The following is an 18,822-nucleotide window of genomic DNA, read 5'->3' on the forward strand; positions in this document are numbered from 1 at the left end:
AAACCTCAGTGACCTGCTCACCCTACGTACCAACCGTGGGTCAGCTGGGGGCTCAGCTCATCACTGTCCCTCTAAGATGTTGGCCGACAGGGTGGCCACCACTTGAAACATTGCCAGTTATCAAGCCAGAGGGAAGAGAGTACTCTGGCAATTAAAAGCTCAGATATGGAGAGGACGCCCTCACGTCCACACACCATTTGTTAGCCAACCTCAGTAACACCCCCAAGCCACAGGAGAAACGGGAAGTTCTAGCTAACCTTGTGTCGGAAGAGGGGCAGTGGGAAAAGCTGGCGAATACCAATGGTGACTACCACAGGAACTTCAGACAAAGATACACTTTTTTTCATTTGCTTTAGAAGTCTCTTATTTTCCCTAGATTACATTTTCTCTATTTTGTTCTTGCACTGTCCCTAGATCAAATAATTCTCTGATTTCTTTTCTGTCTACTTTCAGATTCATGGATATTACAGTTAAGCCATTACTAAAGAGAAGCCTCTCTTCAGACAATTCTAAACCAGGATTGTCTGGGCCAGTAGCCCAAGGAAAGGAAAGGAAGGGAAAGATTTTCTAACACTAGCCGTTTGTTCTTACTTTCACCCTTTTGTATTTCTGGTTTTCCTTGATGTTTTTCCTTTTACCTTTCCATGCTAGTCTACTACAGAATCTCTTACTTTTTTAAAAAAAAAAAAAAGTACTCAACATTTTGACTTCTTCTTAGCTATTTTTTATCCAATTGGCAAAGGATCCTGTGGAATAGCAGAACTCTAACTTTGGGGGTTTCTCAACCCCCAAATTCGGATGAATTTGTACCCTGCAATAAAGGGAGTTACCAGCCTGTCAGAACTGTGGCTCTAAATTTTGCTAGCTTTTCCTCCCAGGACAAATGACAGCCCAGCCTGCCCTGAAGGCCTCTAACTGTATCTGTGATTCCCACGGGGTATCTCACCAAACAAGCCCAGTCCCTTGCTGTGACCAGAGTCTTCAGTTCTACCCCTTTCCTCCTGTCCATGGCCCACCTACTGAGTCACGACCCACGCTGTGTGTTCTAAATATAGCAAAACAGGATTCTTGGTTGGGCAGAACGCTTCACTCACTCCCTATTTCACTGCATTACCAGGGGACTTACACCTGGTATGTGTCCACGAGACGGACCCAAATGACAACCACCACCGTGCCCTCAGAGGACCGCAGGTGTGTTCCTGGGTCAAGCTACCCAGTCCAGCCCTACGGACCCCAAAAACCTCTCACACAAACACATTTCCAGAGCCATCTCTGCCCCTCAATCGGCACAGCTAAAGTAAGGCCATGAACCCAGCTAGGGCCTCTAGATTTTAGCCAGGAACACCTCAAAAAGTACAGCCCGACGAAAAAGAAAGAAGCAGGAAAACGTGGCTTAAAAGACGTCAGTGCCCGCTGGTGAAAGCCAGTTATGTGGGGGGCGTGGGGTGACGAAGCCGCCCACAGATTCAGGAGACTTGAACACACTCCGACCTCTAGACCTAGACGACCGCTGACACGACAGCGCAGAGGTCATTAGAGTCAGGCCACACGGGCCCGAACCCCACCTGGGAGCCGGCACTGTGGCGAACCCGCCCGGAACCTTCTTCGCGCCCGCCCGGCCTCGGCTCACAGGGATGCCCATGGGCGGGGCCTGGGCCTCGCCCCGCCCCCGCTGCCCGCCATTCGAGTCACCTGACCGACCCGCGGCTCACGTGATCGGTCCCCAGCGCCGCCATTTTGGAGCTCCGGGTGAGGAGGGGGAAAGCGGGGGAAAAGAGGGAAAACAGCCGGGAGGGAGTGGGGCGAGGGCGAGGGCGAGGGCACGGCCGGGTCCTAGCCGGCCAAAGGAGGCTCGCGGAAGCAGCAGCCACCGCCCGACCGCAGGTACTCCGTCCCGGGGCCGCCCCTCAGTCCGCTGTTAGCGTTGCCGCCGGCCATGTGCATCCTCCCCTCAGGCCCCTGCCGGCACCCGCTTCCTCCTCAGCCTGCCGAAACCTGCCTAGTGTTCGCCACATACCCCAAGTTCCGTGTCCCTGTTCTGTCCTCTGTGCAGCCCACGGCAAGGCCTGCGGAGACCTCGGGCTTGCCTTGCAGCTGGGTGGGTGGGAACCTGCTGCTCCCCGCTTACTGTCACCAGCCTGGTCCGCGGGCAAGTCCGCCCGAGGCGTTGCTTCCTTCCCTTCTGCAGATGTGAAATCGCTTAGGCCGGCCAGGATGGTTCTCACCGCATTTCTTGATTACTCTTGTCAACTGCCCACCCCCAGTCGTCCCAGTCCTTTAGCCACTGCGTAGTGTGGAAAAAGCTAGTACGGAAAAGCAGCCTTGGCCTTCTACACTTACTACCACCCTCTTCAATGGAATGATCTTTCCAGAGATCACTGACACCCTTGGAGGAAGCTCCCACCTCTTAAGACCTGGGGGCATCCGGAGTGAATGGTTTGTGTGAAAACCCAGGATGATTAGCAAGGCGGAGGCCACCTTGCCAACCCGAAGGCGGTCTGGGCTGTAATCTGCTATCAGTCAGCATCGCTCTTCTCGGGCAGTTAATGGATTTATCACCTCCTTGAGTTTGTGCTTCAATACTCTGCTCTGGCTAGGTGTAAGGGTTGCCTTATTGATTAAAAGAAAGCCTGGTCCTTCATTCCTTTACCTCACCAACTCCTTAAAAATTAACTTGGGGGAGGCCCAAAGATGTGCCTTCTGCCCTGACAGTGAACTATTTTATTTAACCATAATCGATAAGTTAGTTGCATTGTAGGTGAAACGAATAAGCATTCTCTTATCTTTTAGATGAATTTTAGCTAGTGTAAGAAACAGTAACAAAGAAATATAGGGCCAGGGTAGGAATCTGCATTAGAAGATATATAGGTCACGCCACTGTGTCAGATCTTTTTATGTCGCTGTTTTGCCCACTGTTTGTAAAATTTGCAGAATCACTTTTCAGATTGTATTTTTGGTTAAGATTAAAATAGCGATATTGCAGTTTATTGTTCTATACTCGTTAGAAAGTGATGTCAAAAACCCAATTGTGTTTTCAGTCAATTACTTAAATTCTGAGGTAAAACATAAAATATGCAATTATTGTGAGAAGTTTCCAGAGCTTTTTTTCCTTTTTCTTTTTTTCCCTAACTTCTGGAAAATCCTTAAGTATACTTGTTAGGTAAATTATGTGAATTTGCATCATGTAATTAGCTTGCATGAACATTCCTCTGAATTTCTTTTTGAAGTGGAATATTGGGAAATTTTTCACTGCCAAAACATCATTACTTTGTTTCATCAAGAAAGAGAAATGTTTGATACTATATACTTTCGTTCTTGGCCACAGCTGGATTTTGAAGATTGATCCAAGGGACTGTATTAATTTCAGGAATTGATTTGAAAGACACTGGCTCTGCCACTTAACAGCCATGTAACTTTGGGTAAGTCACTTAAACTGTGCTGAGTGTTTCCTTGTTTATGAAATTGTGTAACATCTACCTAGCCTGTCCCAAACAGTTAAGAAGATCAAATACACTAACATGTTTGATACAGCCTAGATGTAAGGGCCTGTTACTCTTTTCATTATCCATAGTTTATACATTTTTGTTCTCACTAAGAATTAGGAGGAGGAGTGGTATATTTGAGAAATCACGGTTTTAGAATCAGACAGGCCTGGATTTCAGTTCTTAAACCAGTTACTATTTAAATCTGTGAGCCTTAGTCTTCATCTGCCCAAAAAAAAAAAAAGATTAGTATTACCAGGAATTACATGAGTATTAAACAAAATCTACGTAGGTGTTACACCCTGGACTTGCAACTCAAGGGCAAGGATTTCCTTATATGTTTTTGTAGTCTCCAGCACTGTGGTTGGCACATTATAGGTGCTCAATAAATGATAGTAAATCTGAATATTGGTTTATGTTAGTTAGACCTTATGTCTTAATTGCAGCTGCCAAAGTAGAATGTTCTCTCAGGCTAGATGCCAGCTAAGAAACTCTAGACTATGAGATTCATACACTTACGATATTTATACTTAGTTTTTTCTTAGCGGCAATTAATAATTACATTGAGCTAAGGAGATTTTAAGTCAAATAAATTATAGCTGGCATTAGTAAGGTAAATTTATAAATAATGTGTAAGCAGTTTCCAGATAACTTTTTATAGACAGTTTATAATTCAGGGACCTAAAAGTTCATCCATGTCTACCATCTCATTTTACATCTGAGGAATCTAAAACCCACAGAGACAGTGACTTGCCTCAGGTCACACAGCTGACTTGAGGGCACTTAGGGGGAGGGGCCCATAAGCTTATGTCCCCTTCGTTCTTTTCGCTGGAGCAAAATAAATGGGGTTTTTTTTTGTTATTGTTTGCATTTTTTTATTGATTCATTCATTCATTCATTTAGAGACAGGGTCTTGCTCTGTTGCCCAGGCTGGAGTGCAGTGGTGTGATCATAGTTCACTGCAGCCTCCAACTCCTGGGCTGAAGCCATCTTCCTGCCTCAGCCTCCATAGTAGCTGGGACTATAGGCCTACACCACCATGTCTGGCTAATTTTTTTTCTTTTTTTTTCCTAATTTTTTGTATAGACAGGATTTCAGCATGTTGCCAAGGCTGGTCTTGAACTCCTAGCCTCAAGCAATCCTCCCCCTAGGCCTCCTAAAATGCTGGCATTACAGGTGTGAGCCACTGAGCTGGGCCAATGTTTTTATTTTAGAATTATAATCAGGAAGAATGGGGTATTGGCCATTACTTTTATAGTACAATTTTTTTTTCTAGTTGGAAAAGAACAAATTCTTATTCTGAAAGAGAATGTTCTTTTATATTGTACTGCCTTCACTTATATACAGAAAATTACAGCCTTCTCTCCGGGTCCACATGAATTGTTCAACTTGATGACCATGCTGCTATAACTAAAAAGAACTAATTACACAAATAAACCAAATTATAAGGAAATAGAGACAACCAAGATACTTTGGCTTTTAACTTTTCTTGGAAAAGACATTAATTATAAGCTTTTGCCTGTAGATACTGTTGTCAAGGAAAGATTTGAGAGACTTGGTGGAAAAGGCTATAGAATTTTTCTGGTTTGGGATACAACTTTTGTTTGTTTATTTGTTTAATGTATTTGTTCTAATGTTGTTATATCTAAAGATTCCAAACAAGAAATCTGTTTTGCTAATGCCTCTGGTCTTCTCTCCTAGTGAACCTTCCTGTTCAGCCATGTTGATCTTTTCACTAACCCCTAGATAGCATGCTTATTCTCACTTCCAAAAATACAGTAATGTTACGGCTGCCTTCCTTGTCGGTCTTATCCTTGTGTCACCTTGTATCTACAGTATTCTAAAGAAGCAAATGGCACATTCAAATTAGGATAATTCAAGGAGGGTATATTTACGGAGATACTAATAATAAAGGTGTTGGACTTACGTAGTCAAACCACAGGGATAATACTGTCATCTGGAGGTAGCAGCACCAGAAAAAGGAATAGGTACCAGAATCAGAAGAGTCTTGTAGAGCGGCCTACCTGGAGAAAAGTGGCCTCCTTTTGAAGAACACACCCAGCCCAAGGTGACCTAGAGGTAGTGAACCAGGACGATGAATATTCTGATCTCACTTTGCTGCCTCCCTCTGATCTGTCATGGCTCTCCGTTGGCTGACCTCAGCCAGAAACCAGAGAGCAGGGGAGCCTAATGATGTAATCTCTCCTGAGACAGGGAATGGAGTAGAGAGGGGGGATTCAGTGAGTCCAGAGGGCAAATGGGTGACATCTGGCACACTGCCCATCCTTTGGGATCCAATGTACATCTTACCTCTACAGGAAGCCTTTATTTACTTACCTTTTCCTAGCCGGAACTCTTCAGTCTCTTTTAGGACTTTGTCATTGACTATTGCCTTCTGTTTTATGTTGTGTACTATTACATTGTTTAGAAGCTATAACTTAATTCTTTTTAACTTATAAATATGTTTGTCTTAGCCACTTAGCTCAGTTTTAAACTATGAGTCCTATGAATTTAAAATTTTTCCATTCTTCTTAATACCTTGCTTTGTGCCTTGGACATGACAATTTTTTTCTAACTTCTTAGTATGAAAATTTTTAAACATTCACATAAGTAGAAAGAATAGTATAATAGACTCCTAGGTACACATCACTCAACTTCAGTTACAGAACCTGTCATTCTTACTGTATACCTACCCTCTCCACCTTACCCGCACACTACCACTGTGGTCATTTATTAAAGCTGTCTTTACACTGATCTCTGGGAGGCCAAGGGTAGTATGCAGATTATCATAATCCATGTTGAAATCATTATTGAGCCACTGGGATTATATTTGTATTTCTTATTTTCATCTCTTTTTTTATTTAAATAAATTTTACTTCACTTGACATGCAATCTCATATATATGCATATACCTTGCATATATACATGTGTGTATATAAATATATATCTCTGCATTTGTGATGTAAGTAAAATTTTTGTGACAATTTGAGGAGTTAGCCTTAAGGTAACTTCCCCTCTGTGTATCCTTTTTTACGAGCTGTTTATCTAACCGTTTTTTAACAGATACTTTTGTTTTTATGAGATTTAACTTGTGCATTGATTTTGCATGTGAACCCAAACTGGTTTTTCAGGTGTTTCTTGATGTATTTTATGTTGTCATATCTGTTTTATAGCTGCCATTACTGTACTTATCCTCAAATGTATGCAGCCTCTAAAATGAGATACTTACATAAATGTTCAGGGAAAATTGGAGCATCTGCTGCAAATTTCCATTAGCTCTTAATGCCTGAGCAGACACAGCTTTAAAAATCTGAATGTTTTGTCAGATTCTTTTGTATTAGTCTTTTCCTTGAGATAAGATGAACTCTTCTCCTCTTCATTTCACTTTCTTTTTAAGGTACACACTGAAATGTCCATGGGGAGCAATTTGTACTGCTCTTTGTCACTTCTGTTATATCATTAAGTAAAAGAGAGATAACATGAATCACCTTTGTAACCTTGTGGGTGTGCAAAGTCTGTTGAACAAACATTCACTTGTTAACCTCTAGATTATTGTCAGCCTACATGGATGTTACATTTCATGGGGAAGAAGACCTTAGATCTACAGTAGAGAGCCATACCTTGTCCAGAAAATTGAATGTTTGGGGATTCCTATATTAAACTTATTTAACTAATTTGCATTTAAGAATTGAACTGAAAGAAATAAAGCCTTTAAAAGTTAATCACCCTAAAAAGAAATCAGTAGTCACATGAAGAGCCACAGCTCCTCTTGGCCTAAAAATATGGAATTCTAAGGCAGTAGAGTGCCTTAGAAACTCACAGAAGGGTTTTTCTAAAGAAACAAATTGTTTCCCTAAGTCTCCTCTTCAGTGATTTAAGCTTGAGTGTAGCGATCTAAAAAGACTTGTTCTTTCTACCTGAGAAGGAGGAAACAGAACTAGTCTTTTGAGAGGTTGTTCAGGGGAGAGAGTGGCTGAAGGACCACTGGCCTTTGGGAGCTAGAATAGCTGTCACTGTTGCAATGTCTGTGGAACACAGTTCCTGCCATGAAGGCAGTCAGTGGAAAAGACAAAAAAGCCGATCCCATGGGGCAGAGTATTAGGGAGGAGGGAAGAAGTAGTACCAAAGAAGCCAAGAGTAAAATGTTTGTAGTTTTGCCTGGTATGGACCTAAATCTAGAAAGCTGGTGTGCCAGAGAAGTAGAAAATAGGAGAGGAAAAGCTGTAGCTGCTGCCCGAAATTGATGTGGGCGTCCTGGCACTGAAGCTGGTCAGAGCACTGGGGGGAGGGGGTAGTTTAGGTATAATCCTGGCAGGTGCCCAGGGGCCCTTACATGTTGATTCAGCCATGTGAGGAAGAGAAGCCATGATTCACCACCTAAAATAAGAATTCGGAGCCTGTGACTGAAGTTTAAGAATAGTATGGTCTTTGGTCTATAGCTAGTGCCACTAAAAATTTTGCTGGCATTTATTGAATGTTGTGAGTAAGATTCCAGAATGCACCTAAAATGTGGAAAAACAAAACTTGTTGCTGGAAAAAAGCCTAAACTTAAAAATGTGATCCAAGTCAACAAATTAATCTCACTTTAAGCCAAAGGAAATGTTTGAAATGAAAGTACTGCCAGGAAATATAAAGAGTATTCAAGACTTAGGCAGAAAGATTTATGAGTATTTTATGTTTAGTGACTTCCTTGGTCGTAATGCATTATTAGAACCTACAAATAACCTTTTCTAAGGGCTTCTGTTCATATCTGGACCTGAAATACAATTGGGATATAAACTTTTTCCTTCTCTGATGCCCTTTTCCCTTTCAGGAAAAAAAAAAAAAAAATACACATATGTGGGTATGAGTAATAGCTGACCACTAATGTGACCTCTAGAAAAAAACCACAGCATAGTTTGTGGTTTATCTTCAGGAAGATAAATCAAAGGAAGTAAAAGTAGGAACTGGATCATTGCTTTTATTTAGTTTCATTTGCATAGTACTTCTCAAAATTCACTATACCCTTTACAATAGGTTAAATGACTATGGTTTCACAATTTGGAGAGGAAAAAACAGAAATTTATGATTTTAGTAATAAAACTACAGTTATTTCGTGTAAGAATAGTTTCTCAAGAATTGTGTCAATCCGGCTGGGTGTGGTGGCTCAGGCTTGTAATCCTAGCACTCTGGGAGGCTCAGGCGGGAGGATCACTTGAGCTCAGGAGTTCCAAACCAGCTTGAGCAAGAGTGTGTCTCTAAAAATAAATAAATAAAAATTTTTAAAAAAGAATTGTATCAATCATTGGCTTTATAGAATATTATTTCTCAGTAACTTGAGGTGGTTCCCCATGCCGTGAGAATGGCTATATTCCTTTAATCAGGGAATGAGAGTCTTTTTCCTTGGCGTTGTGGAAAAAGGAGTACTGATTGGGTTCATCTGAATGTCAAGGGCAAGGAAAGTGAAGAAAAATCCAGATAAATGTGGTTAAAGTCATTTCCAAAGAAACAAGGGAAGGATAGAAGGATCTTCATCATCAGTCTTTACAGGACATTGCATTCCAGAGGAAATTCTGAACAATTTGTCTATATTGGGAGTAGCCAGGTACATTAAAACAGAACGCGCATCTTAGAAAACACTAAGATTAGCTTAAAATTGGCATATAGTTCCTGAATGCCTGTAAGTATCCTGTAACCTGTATTTTTTCTGTTGTATGTTACCCTTTTTAGATATGGAAGAAAGCAGCAGTGTTGCCATGTTGGTGCCAGATATTGGAGAACAGGAAGCTATATTGACTGCTGAAAGTATCATCAGTCCTTCGCTGGAAATTGATGAACAAAGAAAAGCTAAAACAGATCCATTAATTCATGTTATCCAGAAATTAAGCAAGATAGTGGAACATGAAAAGTCACAAAAATGTCTTTTAATTGGGAAAAAACGCACACGTTCAAGTGCCACAACACGCTCTCTTGAAACCCAAGAACTCTGTGAGATTCCAGCTAAAGTAACCCAGTCACCTGCTGCTGCTATTAGAAGGGCCGAGATGTCACAAACAAATCTTACTCCTGACTCTCCCGCCCAGAATGATGGGAAGGCTATGTCTTACCAGTGCAGCCTTTGTAAGTTTCTGTCATCATCTTTTCCTGTGTTAAAAGATCACATTAAGCAGCATGGTCAGCAGAATGAAGTGATACTGATGTGCTCAGAGTGCCATATCACATCTAAAAGCCAAGAGGAACTTGAAGCTCATGTGGTAAATGACCATGAAAATGATGCCAGTAGTCACACTCAATCCAAAGCCCAGCAGTGCATAAGCCCTTCCAACTCCTTATGTCAGAGAACAATAGAAAGAAATAATGACCCTATTCCTGATGTCCCAGTAAATGTGGACAGTCCACAAACCCATGCTATCCAAACTTCGTCCGTGGCAGAAATGGGTAGGAGGAAATGGTATGCGTATGAACAGTATGGCATGTATCGGTGCTTGTTTTGTAGTTACACCTGTGGCCAGCAGAGGATGTTGAAAACACATGCTTGGAAACATGCTGGGGAAGTTGATTGCTCCTATCCGATCTTTGAAAATGAAAATGAGCCCCTAGGCTTGCTGGATTCTTCCGTGGCTGCTGCACCTGGTGGGGTCGATGCAGTCGTCATTGCTATTGGAGACAGTGAACTGAGTATCCACAATGGGCCATCAGTACAAGTGCAGATTTGCAGTTCAGAACAGTTACCATCGTCACCTCCTTTAGAACAGAGTGCGGAAAGTGGTGTGCACCTAAGTCAGTCCGTTACCCTTGACGCTAGTGAGGAAGAAATGCTAGAGGTGATTTCGGACGCGGAGGAGAATCTGATTGCTGATAGCCTACTTTCATCCGCACAGAAAATCATTAGCAGTAGCCCAAATAAAAAAGGTCACGTTAATGTGATAGTGGAGCGGTTGCCAGGTGCTGAAGAAACTCTTTCACAGAAACATTTCCTCATGAATGCCGAAATTGAAGAGGGGAAAAACCTGAGCCAGGCAGAAGCCCAGATTGGGTGTGAAGGAACAGATGACGTTTATCATGCCGATAAATGTACCGTTGATATTGGGGGTTTGATCATAGGCTGGAGCAATGCAGAGAAGAAAGACGAGTTGATAAATAAAGGCCTGGCCCCTGATGAGAATGCCCCGCCAAGCCGAAGAAGGACAAATTCAGAGTCTCTTAGACTGCACTCGCTAGCTGCAGAAGCCCTTGTCACGATGCCTATAAGAGCTGCAGAACTTACAAGAGCCAACCTCGGGCACTATGGGGATATAAACCTTTTAGACCCAGATACTGGACAAAGGCAAGTAGATAGTACCTTGGCAGCATATTCAAAAATGATGTCACCGCTTAAAAACTCTCCAGATGGATTAGCTAGTTTTAACCAAAGTAATCCTACCTTGGTAGCGCTCCCAGAGGGAAGGCAGGAATTGTCAGTCGGGCAAGTTAAAACAGGCATCAGCATGTCCTTACTCACCGTAATTGAAAAATTGAGAGAAAGGACAGACCAAAATGCTTCAGATGATGACATTTTGAAAGAGTTGCAAGACAACGCCCAGTGCCATCCCAACAGCGATACCGGTTTGTCGGGAAGCAGTGTGGTAGAGTACATCCCTAACGCTGAGCGACCCTACCGTTGCCGCCTGTGTCACTACACGAGCGGCAACAAAGGCTACATCAAGCAGCACTTGCGAGTCCATCGACAGAGACAGCCTTACCAGTGTCCCATCTGTGAGCACATAGCTGACAACAGCAAAGATTTGGAGAGCCACATGATCAACCACTGTAAAACCAGAATATACCAGTGCAAGCAGTGTGAAGAATCTTTTCATTACAAGGTAAGTCTCAGTTGATGAAATCTTTCAGAGGACCTTAGAATTGTAGAGTGAGGTGGGAACTTTGTAGATCTAATCCAACCACCTCCTTTTATAGATGAGGAAACTGAATCCCAGATAAGTCTGACACTTTGCCCCGGGGATCCCAGCTAATTAGTGTTAAAGTTGGGACTGAAATCTAGACCTTCAGAATTTCTGCTGCTAACATCTTTCCCCTGCCTGCTGCCTCCTTAAACAACCTCCGTGTTTATTAGTGTTTTAGTGTGTATGTATATTTTTTAAGTGTTGATTTTCAATTATAAGGGAATATACAGTGGATTGACACGATACACACATTTGACTTACACAAATTTAACCATATATCATCAAGGTAAAAAATATATGTTTTTCATCTTACGTGGCCCCAAAATGCAAGTCATTCACTTCAGCTGCTACACACCCAACAGTAATTTGTATCATTGCAGAAGGAAAAATGGGCTATCTTGGGCTTATTGAAAGGCAGTACAGTGAAAATAGAGCCACATACACTGTTTTTTACAGCCGGTTTAAAGGACTTCAAAGGGTAATTTTGACGTGGTTTTCATCTCATGTGCTGACCTTAAAACCAACAGCCTGTGTGAAATCATTCTTTTGTAAAGAAAACTTGCATTCATTGAATCATTGGTTTAGAATTTTTCTTCTTCAGTAGGCCAGGTGACTCTTTGAAAATGTTTTAAAAATGTATCCTAAAGGGCTAACTGGGATGTAGACTTTTTCTCTCAGACGACCCAGACCTGGGGTCTAGCTGATAGTAAAAAGGTAACCAGGAACAAAAAACCTTTCAGTCTGAGATTCTGTGCTGCCTGGATTACCCTCATGAAATTCCAAGTAGCACGTCCAAATAGGCTGAAATGCAAGTTCCAGAAGTTTCTAGGAGCTTCTTTTGCTGCTGTACTCTTGATTCATGGGGGTGAAAGTAGAAGAGGAGGAGATCACTGGAGGAACAGTCCCAATTAGGTCTCTCTAGCACATTTAGTTGATATTTAAAGGCAAATATTAGGAGTCCAGTGATTACTGATGCGGATTTATTTTTGTGAAAGTGCTGCATTACTCTGAACACTGCTCTTTCCTCCTCTGGGCCAGCCAGCGGTTCAGTAAGCATGCACGTGCCATGCACAGACACCACCTGAGACAGCGGTGACTTCTTTTGGAGAGCATGAAAGAGGAACTGCCTTTTTGAAGAGATTATGATTTATCTAATGTATTTGTTTCTATAAATTGTCAAATATATCAATTAATCTTTTAGCAGATTTGATTTTTAAATATTGATAATATATTCTGGGTACTAGGCCATGAATGCAATAAACCCTTTCTACAGTAGTAACTGCACATGTGTATTTACTGAAAATCATATATTCTCTCCATTTTTTAGAGTCAACTGAGGAATCACGAGAGGGAGCAACACAGTCTTCCAGATACCGTGTCTGTAGCAACTTCTAACGAATCAGGAATTGCCAGTGATAGAACCGATGGAAAGTGTGTGCAGGAAGGTATCTGTGTGTTAATATTTTTTTATACAGGCTACAGTGAGTAACATACGAAGTAAAAATGCCCTTAGTTGTCATGTGGGTTATTTTCAGGACTAAAGTATACGAGTTCTCCCCTATTTTTACATTATGGATGTGAGTGAATCTTATCTCTGTTTCTGAGGAAATACCAAGGGCTAAATGAAGTAAATTATTGCTAGGTCCTAGGTAAGAAACACTAGATTAGTAAGAACTCAGCTTCAGCTGTGTAGGTAGATAGTGCATTTGAAATTCATGCTGTCCTATAAGAGCCAAGCTACAGCATAGACCCTCGGAAGGTGCCGTACCAGCAAGCAGGAGAAGCTGCAACAGAGCTCTCCCTCTCTGAGTACCCATTGACCTACTGAGAATATAGCTTTTGCAGATGGTAGGCCTCCACCTCAAACTTTAACTGAGGCTTCCTGCTGTGATCTTATTCTTATCCAAGTATGACTGCCAGATTTCATCTGCATTATTTTAAAAAACACACACACAAGATCTTTTTATGTACTAGTTAGGTAGCAGTCGGCCGAGTTTCTGGTAATAGGAATATTAGAATCAAAAGATTTAATTAGGGTTCCATGAAAAGGCGGATGCCACATCCGGAGACTTAGGGATAAAGTGCACTAAGCCGTGCTTCCTTGCTTCGGCTCACTTAAATTGATACACTTTAAATGTCTCGAGTGTAGCGCGTAGCGTTTATGGGAAGTAAAACATATTGGGGTGACTTTGCTTTTTAGATTTGCTAAGAATTAAAGTTAGAAACGACTACAGAGTGAAATGTTTTACCATAATGTTTCATTAAATTATACCCCAGAAAGCATAACTGATTCTAGAATGTTTCTGAAAGAACTGATTTTGACACCACTGTAGCACCAAAATTCCCTTGTCAAACAGATGTCATCCCTGTAAAACTATCCAAAACAAAAGGAGTTTATGACATCGCATCTGTTTCTGCAATAGATGGCTGAGCTAAAACAGTTTTGTTTCCTCTTTACAAAATAGCCCTAAATGCCTCCTTTTATTTTAATTCATTATGTTTCCATATCCCCTTTAAAGGAGACATTAAAACATTTGATATGATTGGACCATAAATCCCTAATGAAGGAATAAAGTATGTACTGCTCAGTAGCACCACCTGCAGTTAATACCAGCGCTGGAATATGGCTTTCCTAGCACCAGCTTAAAAATCAAAAATTTTCACTTTCAAAAATCAAAAATAAAACTGTCCAAATGAGTTAACAGATTAAAATTCACAATTTTAATAAAAAGATTAAGATGTCAACTCAAAATTAAACCATTTCCAGCTCTACAGTATTAGTGTCTATTCACCATATTCCAGTTTTGCAGCATCTTTTCTTTGTGGATCATACTTTTTTCCTAGGGACAAATGTATGGATTTTAAACTGCTTATGGTGCCTTTTTCTCACCCCACGTGGCTCCATTTGCTTTTATCTGTCACGGCATTAACAGTTCAGATGACTGTCTTCCTTCCTACTTACACCTGGATGGGTACTTCATTAAATCAATATTAGATATTGAGAAATCTGGTTGTCAGGCCAAAGAACAAATTTTTAGCTTACAAAGAAGGTAATAAATAATTTATGTTTTGTTAAAACTTCTTTAACCATTTAGTAAACTTACTAAACCAGAAGGGAGATGTGTGCCTCTGTGGTCCCTGTTTCTTCTGCCCGTTATGATAGCACAGATGCCTTAGGGCATGTTTTCAACTTAGAGATAGGGTGTAATTGTGCGTCAGACATTCCTTCGGCCAACAGGCATGGCATGCCTGCGTTCAGCGGGACACTGTGCTATGTACTGGGAGTACAATGAAGAGCGTCACTGCCCTTGAGGAACCCAGCTCAGTGAAGAAAACAGAGCTGGACTGATGGGTACAACAGCAGACACCACAGGTGCTCTGATAGAACTGTGGGCAAGGCACTTTCATATGGCCTTTCTTCATGAAATGCAATTAAATAGTTTTTTATTGGAAGCCTGTAATTTACCAAGCCCTGGGGATTCGGTATAAACAAAACAAGCACATCCTTGCCCTCAGGGAATCTACAGCTTAGTGACAGGGCAGAGACTTTACTGAGACATGCAGGTAATGTACAGATTTTCGTGAAGGAAAAATGCAGGACTTATTAAACCACAGCGTGAGGTTCTAGTATTTCCATCTTGTAGATGGGAAAACTGAGACCCCAAGAGGTAAAATAATTTACCCATGATCATACTGGTAGTAAGTGGCAGAGCAAGGACTAAGCCCAAGTTTTTGAACTTTAAATCCAAAATTCTTTCCATTGGAAACAGTTGTGTGAAGTAGCACAGGCTCTCATTCCGTGCTATATTAAGTTTTTCCATCTGTCAGTTTTATTAGTTGTCAATGATCTGTAATATTTCTCACACAAAACCATTATCCAATATTTCACACTTCATTTTTTCGGGATTTTTTTAAAACTGTATTTGGAACAGTGCCATTTATAATCAAGTCCAAGTTTTTAACCTACCAATTAAGAGCAATACTTAGATTATAATTATGATTAGTGTGTATATTAATGTTGTAGATTTATACCAGGAAATTAGGACATTTTGTTCTGCCTGGCAGTAGTTATTAGCAAAAGAAAGTTTCAATTTTAACTTAAGAATTTTCTTTGTTGAAATTTCAGTGTGGGTTTTCTTTTGTACCGTTAATTTTTCTTTTGTGCACTATGTACTAGTGTTCTACCTAAGCTTTCTTCCTGCCAAGGGACACAGCTCTTCCTGCTCTGCTTACTCTTCAGCCTCCATGCTTGCTTTGTTTCTGAATATGAAGCAGTCAGGGTGTGAGTAGCCTGTGGATTTTATGCTGACAGAGAGCAAATAAAGCATTGAATATCTTCAGGAGACACTTTCATATGATCAGATCATTCAACTTGTATTGTCATAAGCCTAGCCTGACTTTAATTACCCAGCCCTCTTGTTGCAGAGTGAGTTTACTAGCATGGCCTATTTCCATTGGATCTATGTTTCCTGCATTTCAGAGAGCTACATTCATGTTAGTCATAACCTTTGTCTCTGTGTCCTGTCAGTTTACTAGATGGAATTATACTACATTATAGAGCACTTAATAATTTGCAGGTGCTTTTTCTTCCATGTTGCAGTTAGCTCACATTTAGTTGTAAAGAAAGAAAACCCACAAGGTGAAAAAGCTTTTAGGCTTTTTATATTGAATTTGTCATATATGCTTCATAGCCACACTGTATAATATTGGATTATAGTATTGAATTACAGCTTGTCAGAGAATCACTGTTTCCTTAAGACAGTATGTCCAATATTGATTAGAGTAGCACCTATTTGTTGATATACATCAACAGCATGTCTCTGGTTAATTTAGCTGCTACACAGTTAGCAGGAAGCAAGTTCATTATAATTTAGAATTTTGTACAAGGTTATGCAGAAACTAACCCAAACTATCTAGGTTTATGGGTTAGAGACGATGTTCAGTTTTTATCAACTTATGCAGGAGAACCTATATAACCACTTCAAACTTGTTAAATTTAAGCAGTGAGAAAGCCTTGATTGAAATGTTACTACTACTGTGTGGTATAAATGTTCGTTTATAATGGAATGTAAATGCTGTCATTTAAATCTTATGAAAACATGCTGCTAAAACTCTGAAATACTTTGTCTAGGGAATAAGTCTTCAGTCCAGAAACAGTATAGATGTGATGTGTGTGACTATACGAGTACAACATATGTTGGTGTGAGAAACCACAGACGAATCCATAATTCTGATAAGCCATACAGGTAAGTGTGATAATCCTAGAATTTTAATACTTGCATTAAAAGATTTGATAGTAAGGAAATAAAACAGAAATAATCAAAAATTCACACCACTTACTGAAACACAGGTTGAGAACCGAGACACTTTTACTGGTTTTATAAGTCTTGTTTACCTTGTGAAGGAACATGAACTTTAAGTTTGAGTCTTGGGATGATAGAGCTTTTGTCTAGTTAAAATATAGGAAGATGCTTTATCTGTCAGATCTGTGTTTTCGTTTCATTTGGATATAAATTATCATGGCAATTTTCAATGCTTTAGAGTACATTTCAGTAATTTGGCTGTTAGATACTCAGTATTCCAGCAAAAGATCCTTAAAACTTAAAGGCAATAAAATTTTCTATGAAAGATTATAGTTTTGAAAATTAAGTTATCATGTGTAGAATAAGGTCACTTAGTTTGATTTTTCACAAAAGCAACTTCAAATATGTCTTTTAGAAAACATAGATATTCTCAGTGAATTAAGGTAGGCTGATAAACAAGCGCTAACCCCGTCACCATGACTGACAGTTTTAGGCCCACGGGCATGAATTCTTTTAACCCCCTTGGCAAAACTTGTTTCACGTTTTAATTCTCTCTCCAGGCTTTATAAGTATGACACAAGTGAGTGTGTGAAAGTTATTCTGTAAATCTAAATGAAAGCCTGACAGACTGTGCCAAAAAGGTCATTATTTGATTCTGTCGTGTGGCACTCTATATGTGGTTTTAAATATTTAATATGTGCTTAATTTCCTAATCAGCAGACTTATTTATAATTACTTTAGACAGTGCCTGTTTGCAAAGCCTTACAGCTCTGTGGAAGGTATTTGACCTTACCTCGGTGTCTATTTCTATTTAAAATGTTTTCAAAACTAGAATCCCTAAGAAAGATTTTTGTCCCAGAGTGCAATGAAGACCATTATTAACAGTAACTCAGTGCCATAACATTCTAGATAAGGATGGATAGGTGAGATGGAACATGTATCCCTTCATAATTTACACTGGGAAATAAATGTTTGGAGGAACATGGTGGAAACGGGACACAGTTTACCTGATAGGAGGAAAAGCTTTGTGTCAAATTCATGTGATTTGGGCAAGAATAAAATAACATTTTTTGAGTATAGAATGATTCTGTTCTTTCATTTATGGAGAAATATTTATTGAAAATGTGTTCCAGGGGCTGTGCTAAGTCCTTGAACTACAGTCATAACAAAAAAGGCCTCATCTTTGCCATCGTGGAGTTTGTAGACAATAAACAAGTAAACTCTAAAATACATAATCATGATAAATTTATTAGAGGTTAATGATTGATTCTGGAGAGTTTCACATCTACCTGAATAGATGAGTGTTACAGCTTAAAGATTCATTTTGATAGGTTTCAATGTCTTAGGGATGTTTTCTTATGTTCTTAAAATATTCACAGACTCATAGGATCGGTTGCAGTTTTTCTAGGATCTTCCTACCAGTAGGCAACATCCTATGAGAATCCTCTTTGTGTAACATCTGAGAAGTCTCAGTTTGTTACAGTTTTCCAAGTTTATTCACACCCCTCTTTGTCAGTGGTTTTGGCCGGAGTGTTTATGTCTTAGAAAAAACATCATACCTTCCTCCAAGTAATTATTACCAGGTTTTTCTCATAAGTCTTATTTTCTAATCTTGTGACTTCCCTTTTCACCCTCTTTAAATAGATATTTATTTTCATGGGATTTGCACTCTGCAGAGTATTGTGGATTAATATGTTCTATTCCAATATGTTTCTGGGACTTTCTCTTCATTGTCACATACCGTTTGCCTTAAGCTGACCTGGTAAGCATAGCCTTCATAATGTCTGATTTAATCTAAGGATTACAGTAGTTCTTCTGGTTTATTTCATACCTGCTTCATTCAGTTTTGTAGCCTCGTACGCTTATGGTCAGAGTTAGGGCTTGTTTTCTCAGAGTTCTTACCCTATGCATTTCAGATTTTACCTAAATTTTAAGAAACACACTCACAAGTAGCAGTGATGAATTTCTTGCAGAGCAAGAATGCGTTGTTGCACAACTTCTAGACCTTGCACAAGAGCACAAAAGGTTTATCGTGTATTTTAATGTGCCTTTTATGCAATGTAATAGATTTTACATGGTGGCAATATCTGTTCCTTGGCTTTTTATGCGGCCATT

The 18,822-nt window shown here is 40.2% G+C and overlaps 1 protein-coding gene across 1 annotated transcript in view; it reads left to right on the forward strand.

The window, feature by feature from the left end:
• The first annotated feature begins 1,825 nt into the window (after positions 1 to 1,825).
• Positions 1,826 to 18,822, forward strand: part of ZNF507 (zinc finger protein 507) — a 31,642-nt gene continuing 14,645 nt past the window's right edge. Inside the window, exons 1-5 of the mRNA XM_069457131.1 lie at positions 1,826 to 1,884; positions 3,326 to 3,419; positions 9,192 to 11,323; positions 12,732 to 12,849; positions 16,536 to 16,650. Coding sequence (XP_069313232.1) covers positions 9,194 to 11,323; positions 12,732 to 12,849; positions 16,536 to 16,650 — 2,363 coding nt within the window. The 5' untranslated portion in view covers positions 1,826 to 1,884; positions 3,326 to 3,419; positions 9,192 to 9,193. The remainder of the gene's footprint in view (positions 1,885 to 3,325; positions 3,420 to 9,191; positions 11,324 to 12,731; positions 12,850 to 16,535; positions 16,651 to 18,822) is intronic.

This window comes from Eulemur rufifrons, chromosome 24, assembly GCF_041146395.1.
Source record: "Eulemur rufifrons isolate Redbay chromosome 24, OSU_ERuf_1, whole genome shotgun sequence".
In the NCBI taxonomy this organism is placed as follows: domain Eukaryota; kingdom Metazoa; phylum Chordata; class Mammalia; order Primates; family Lemuridae; genus Eulemur; species Eulemur rufifrons.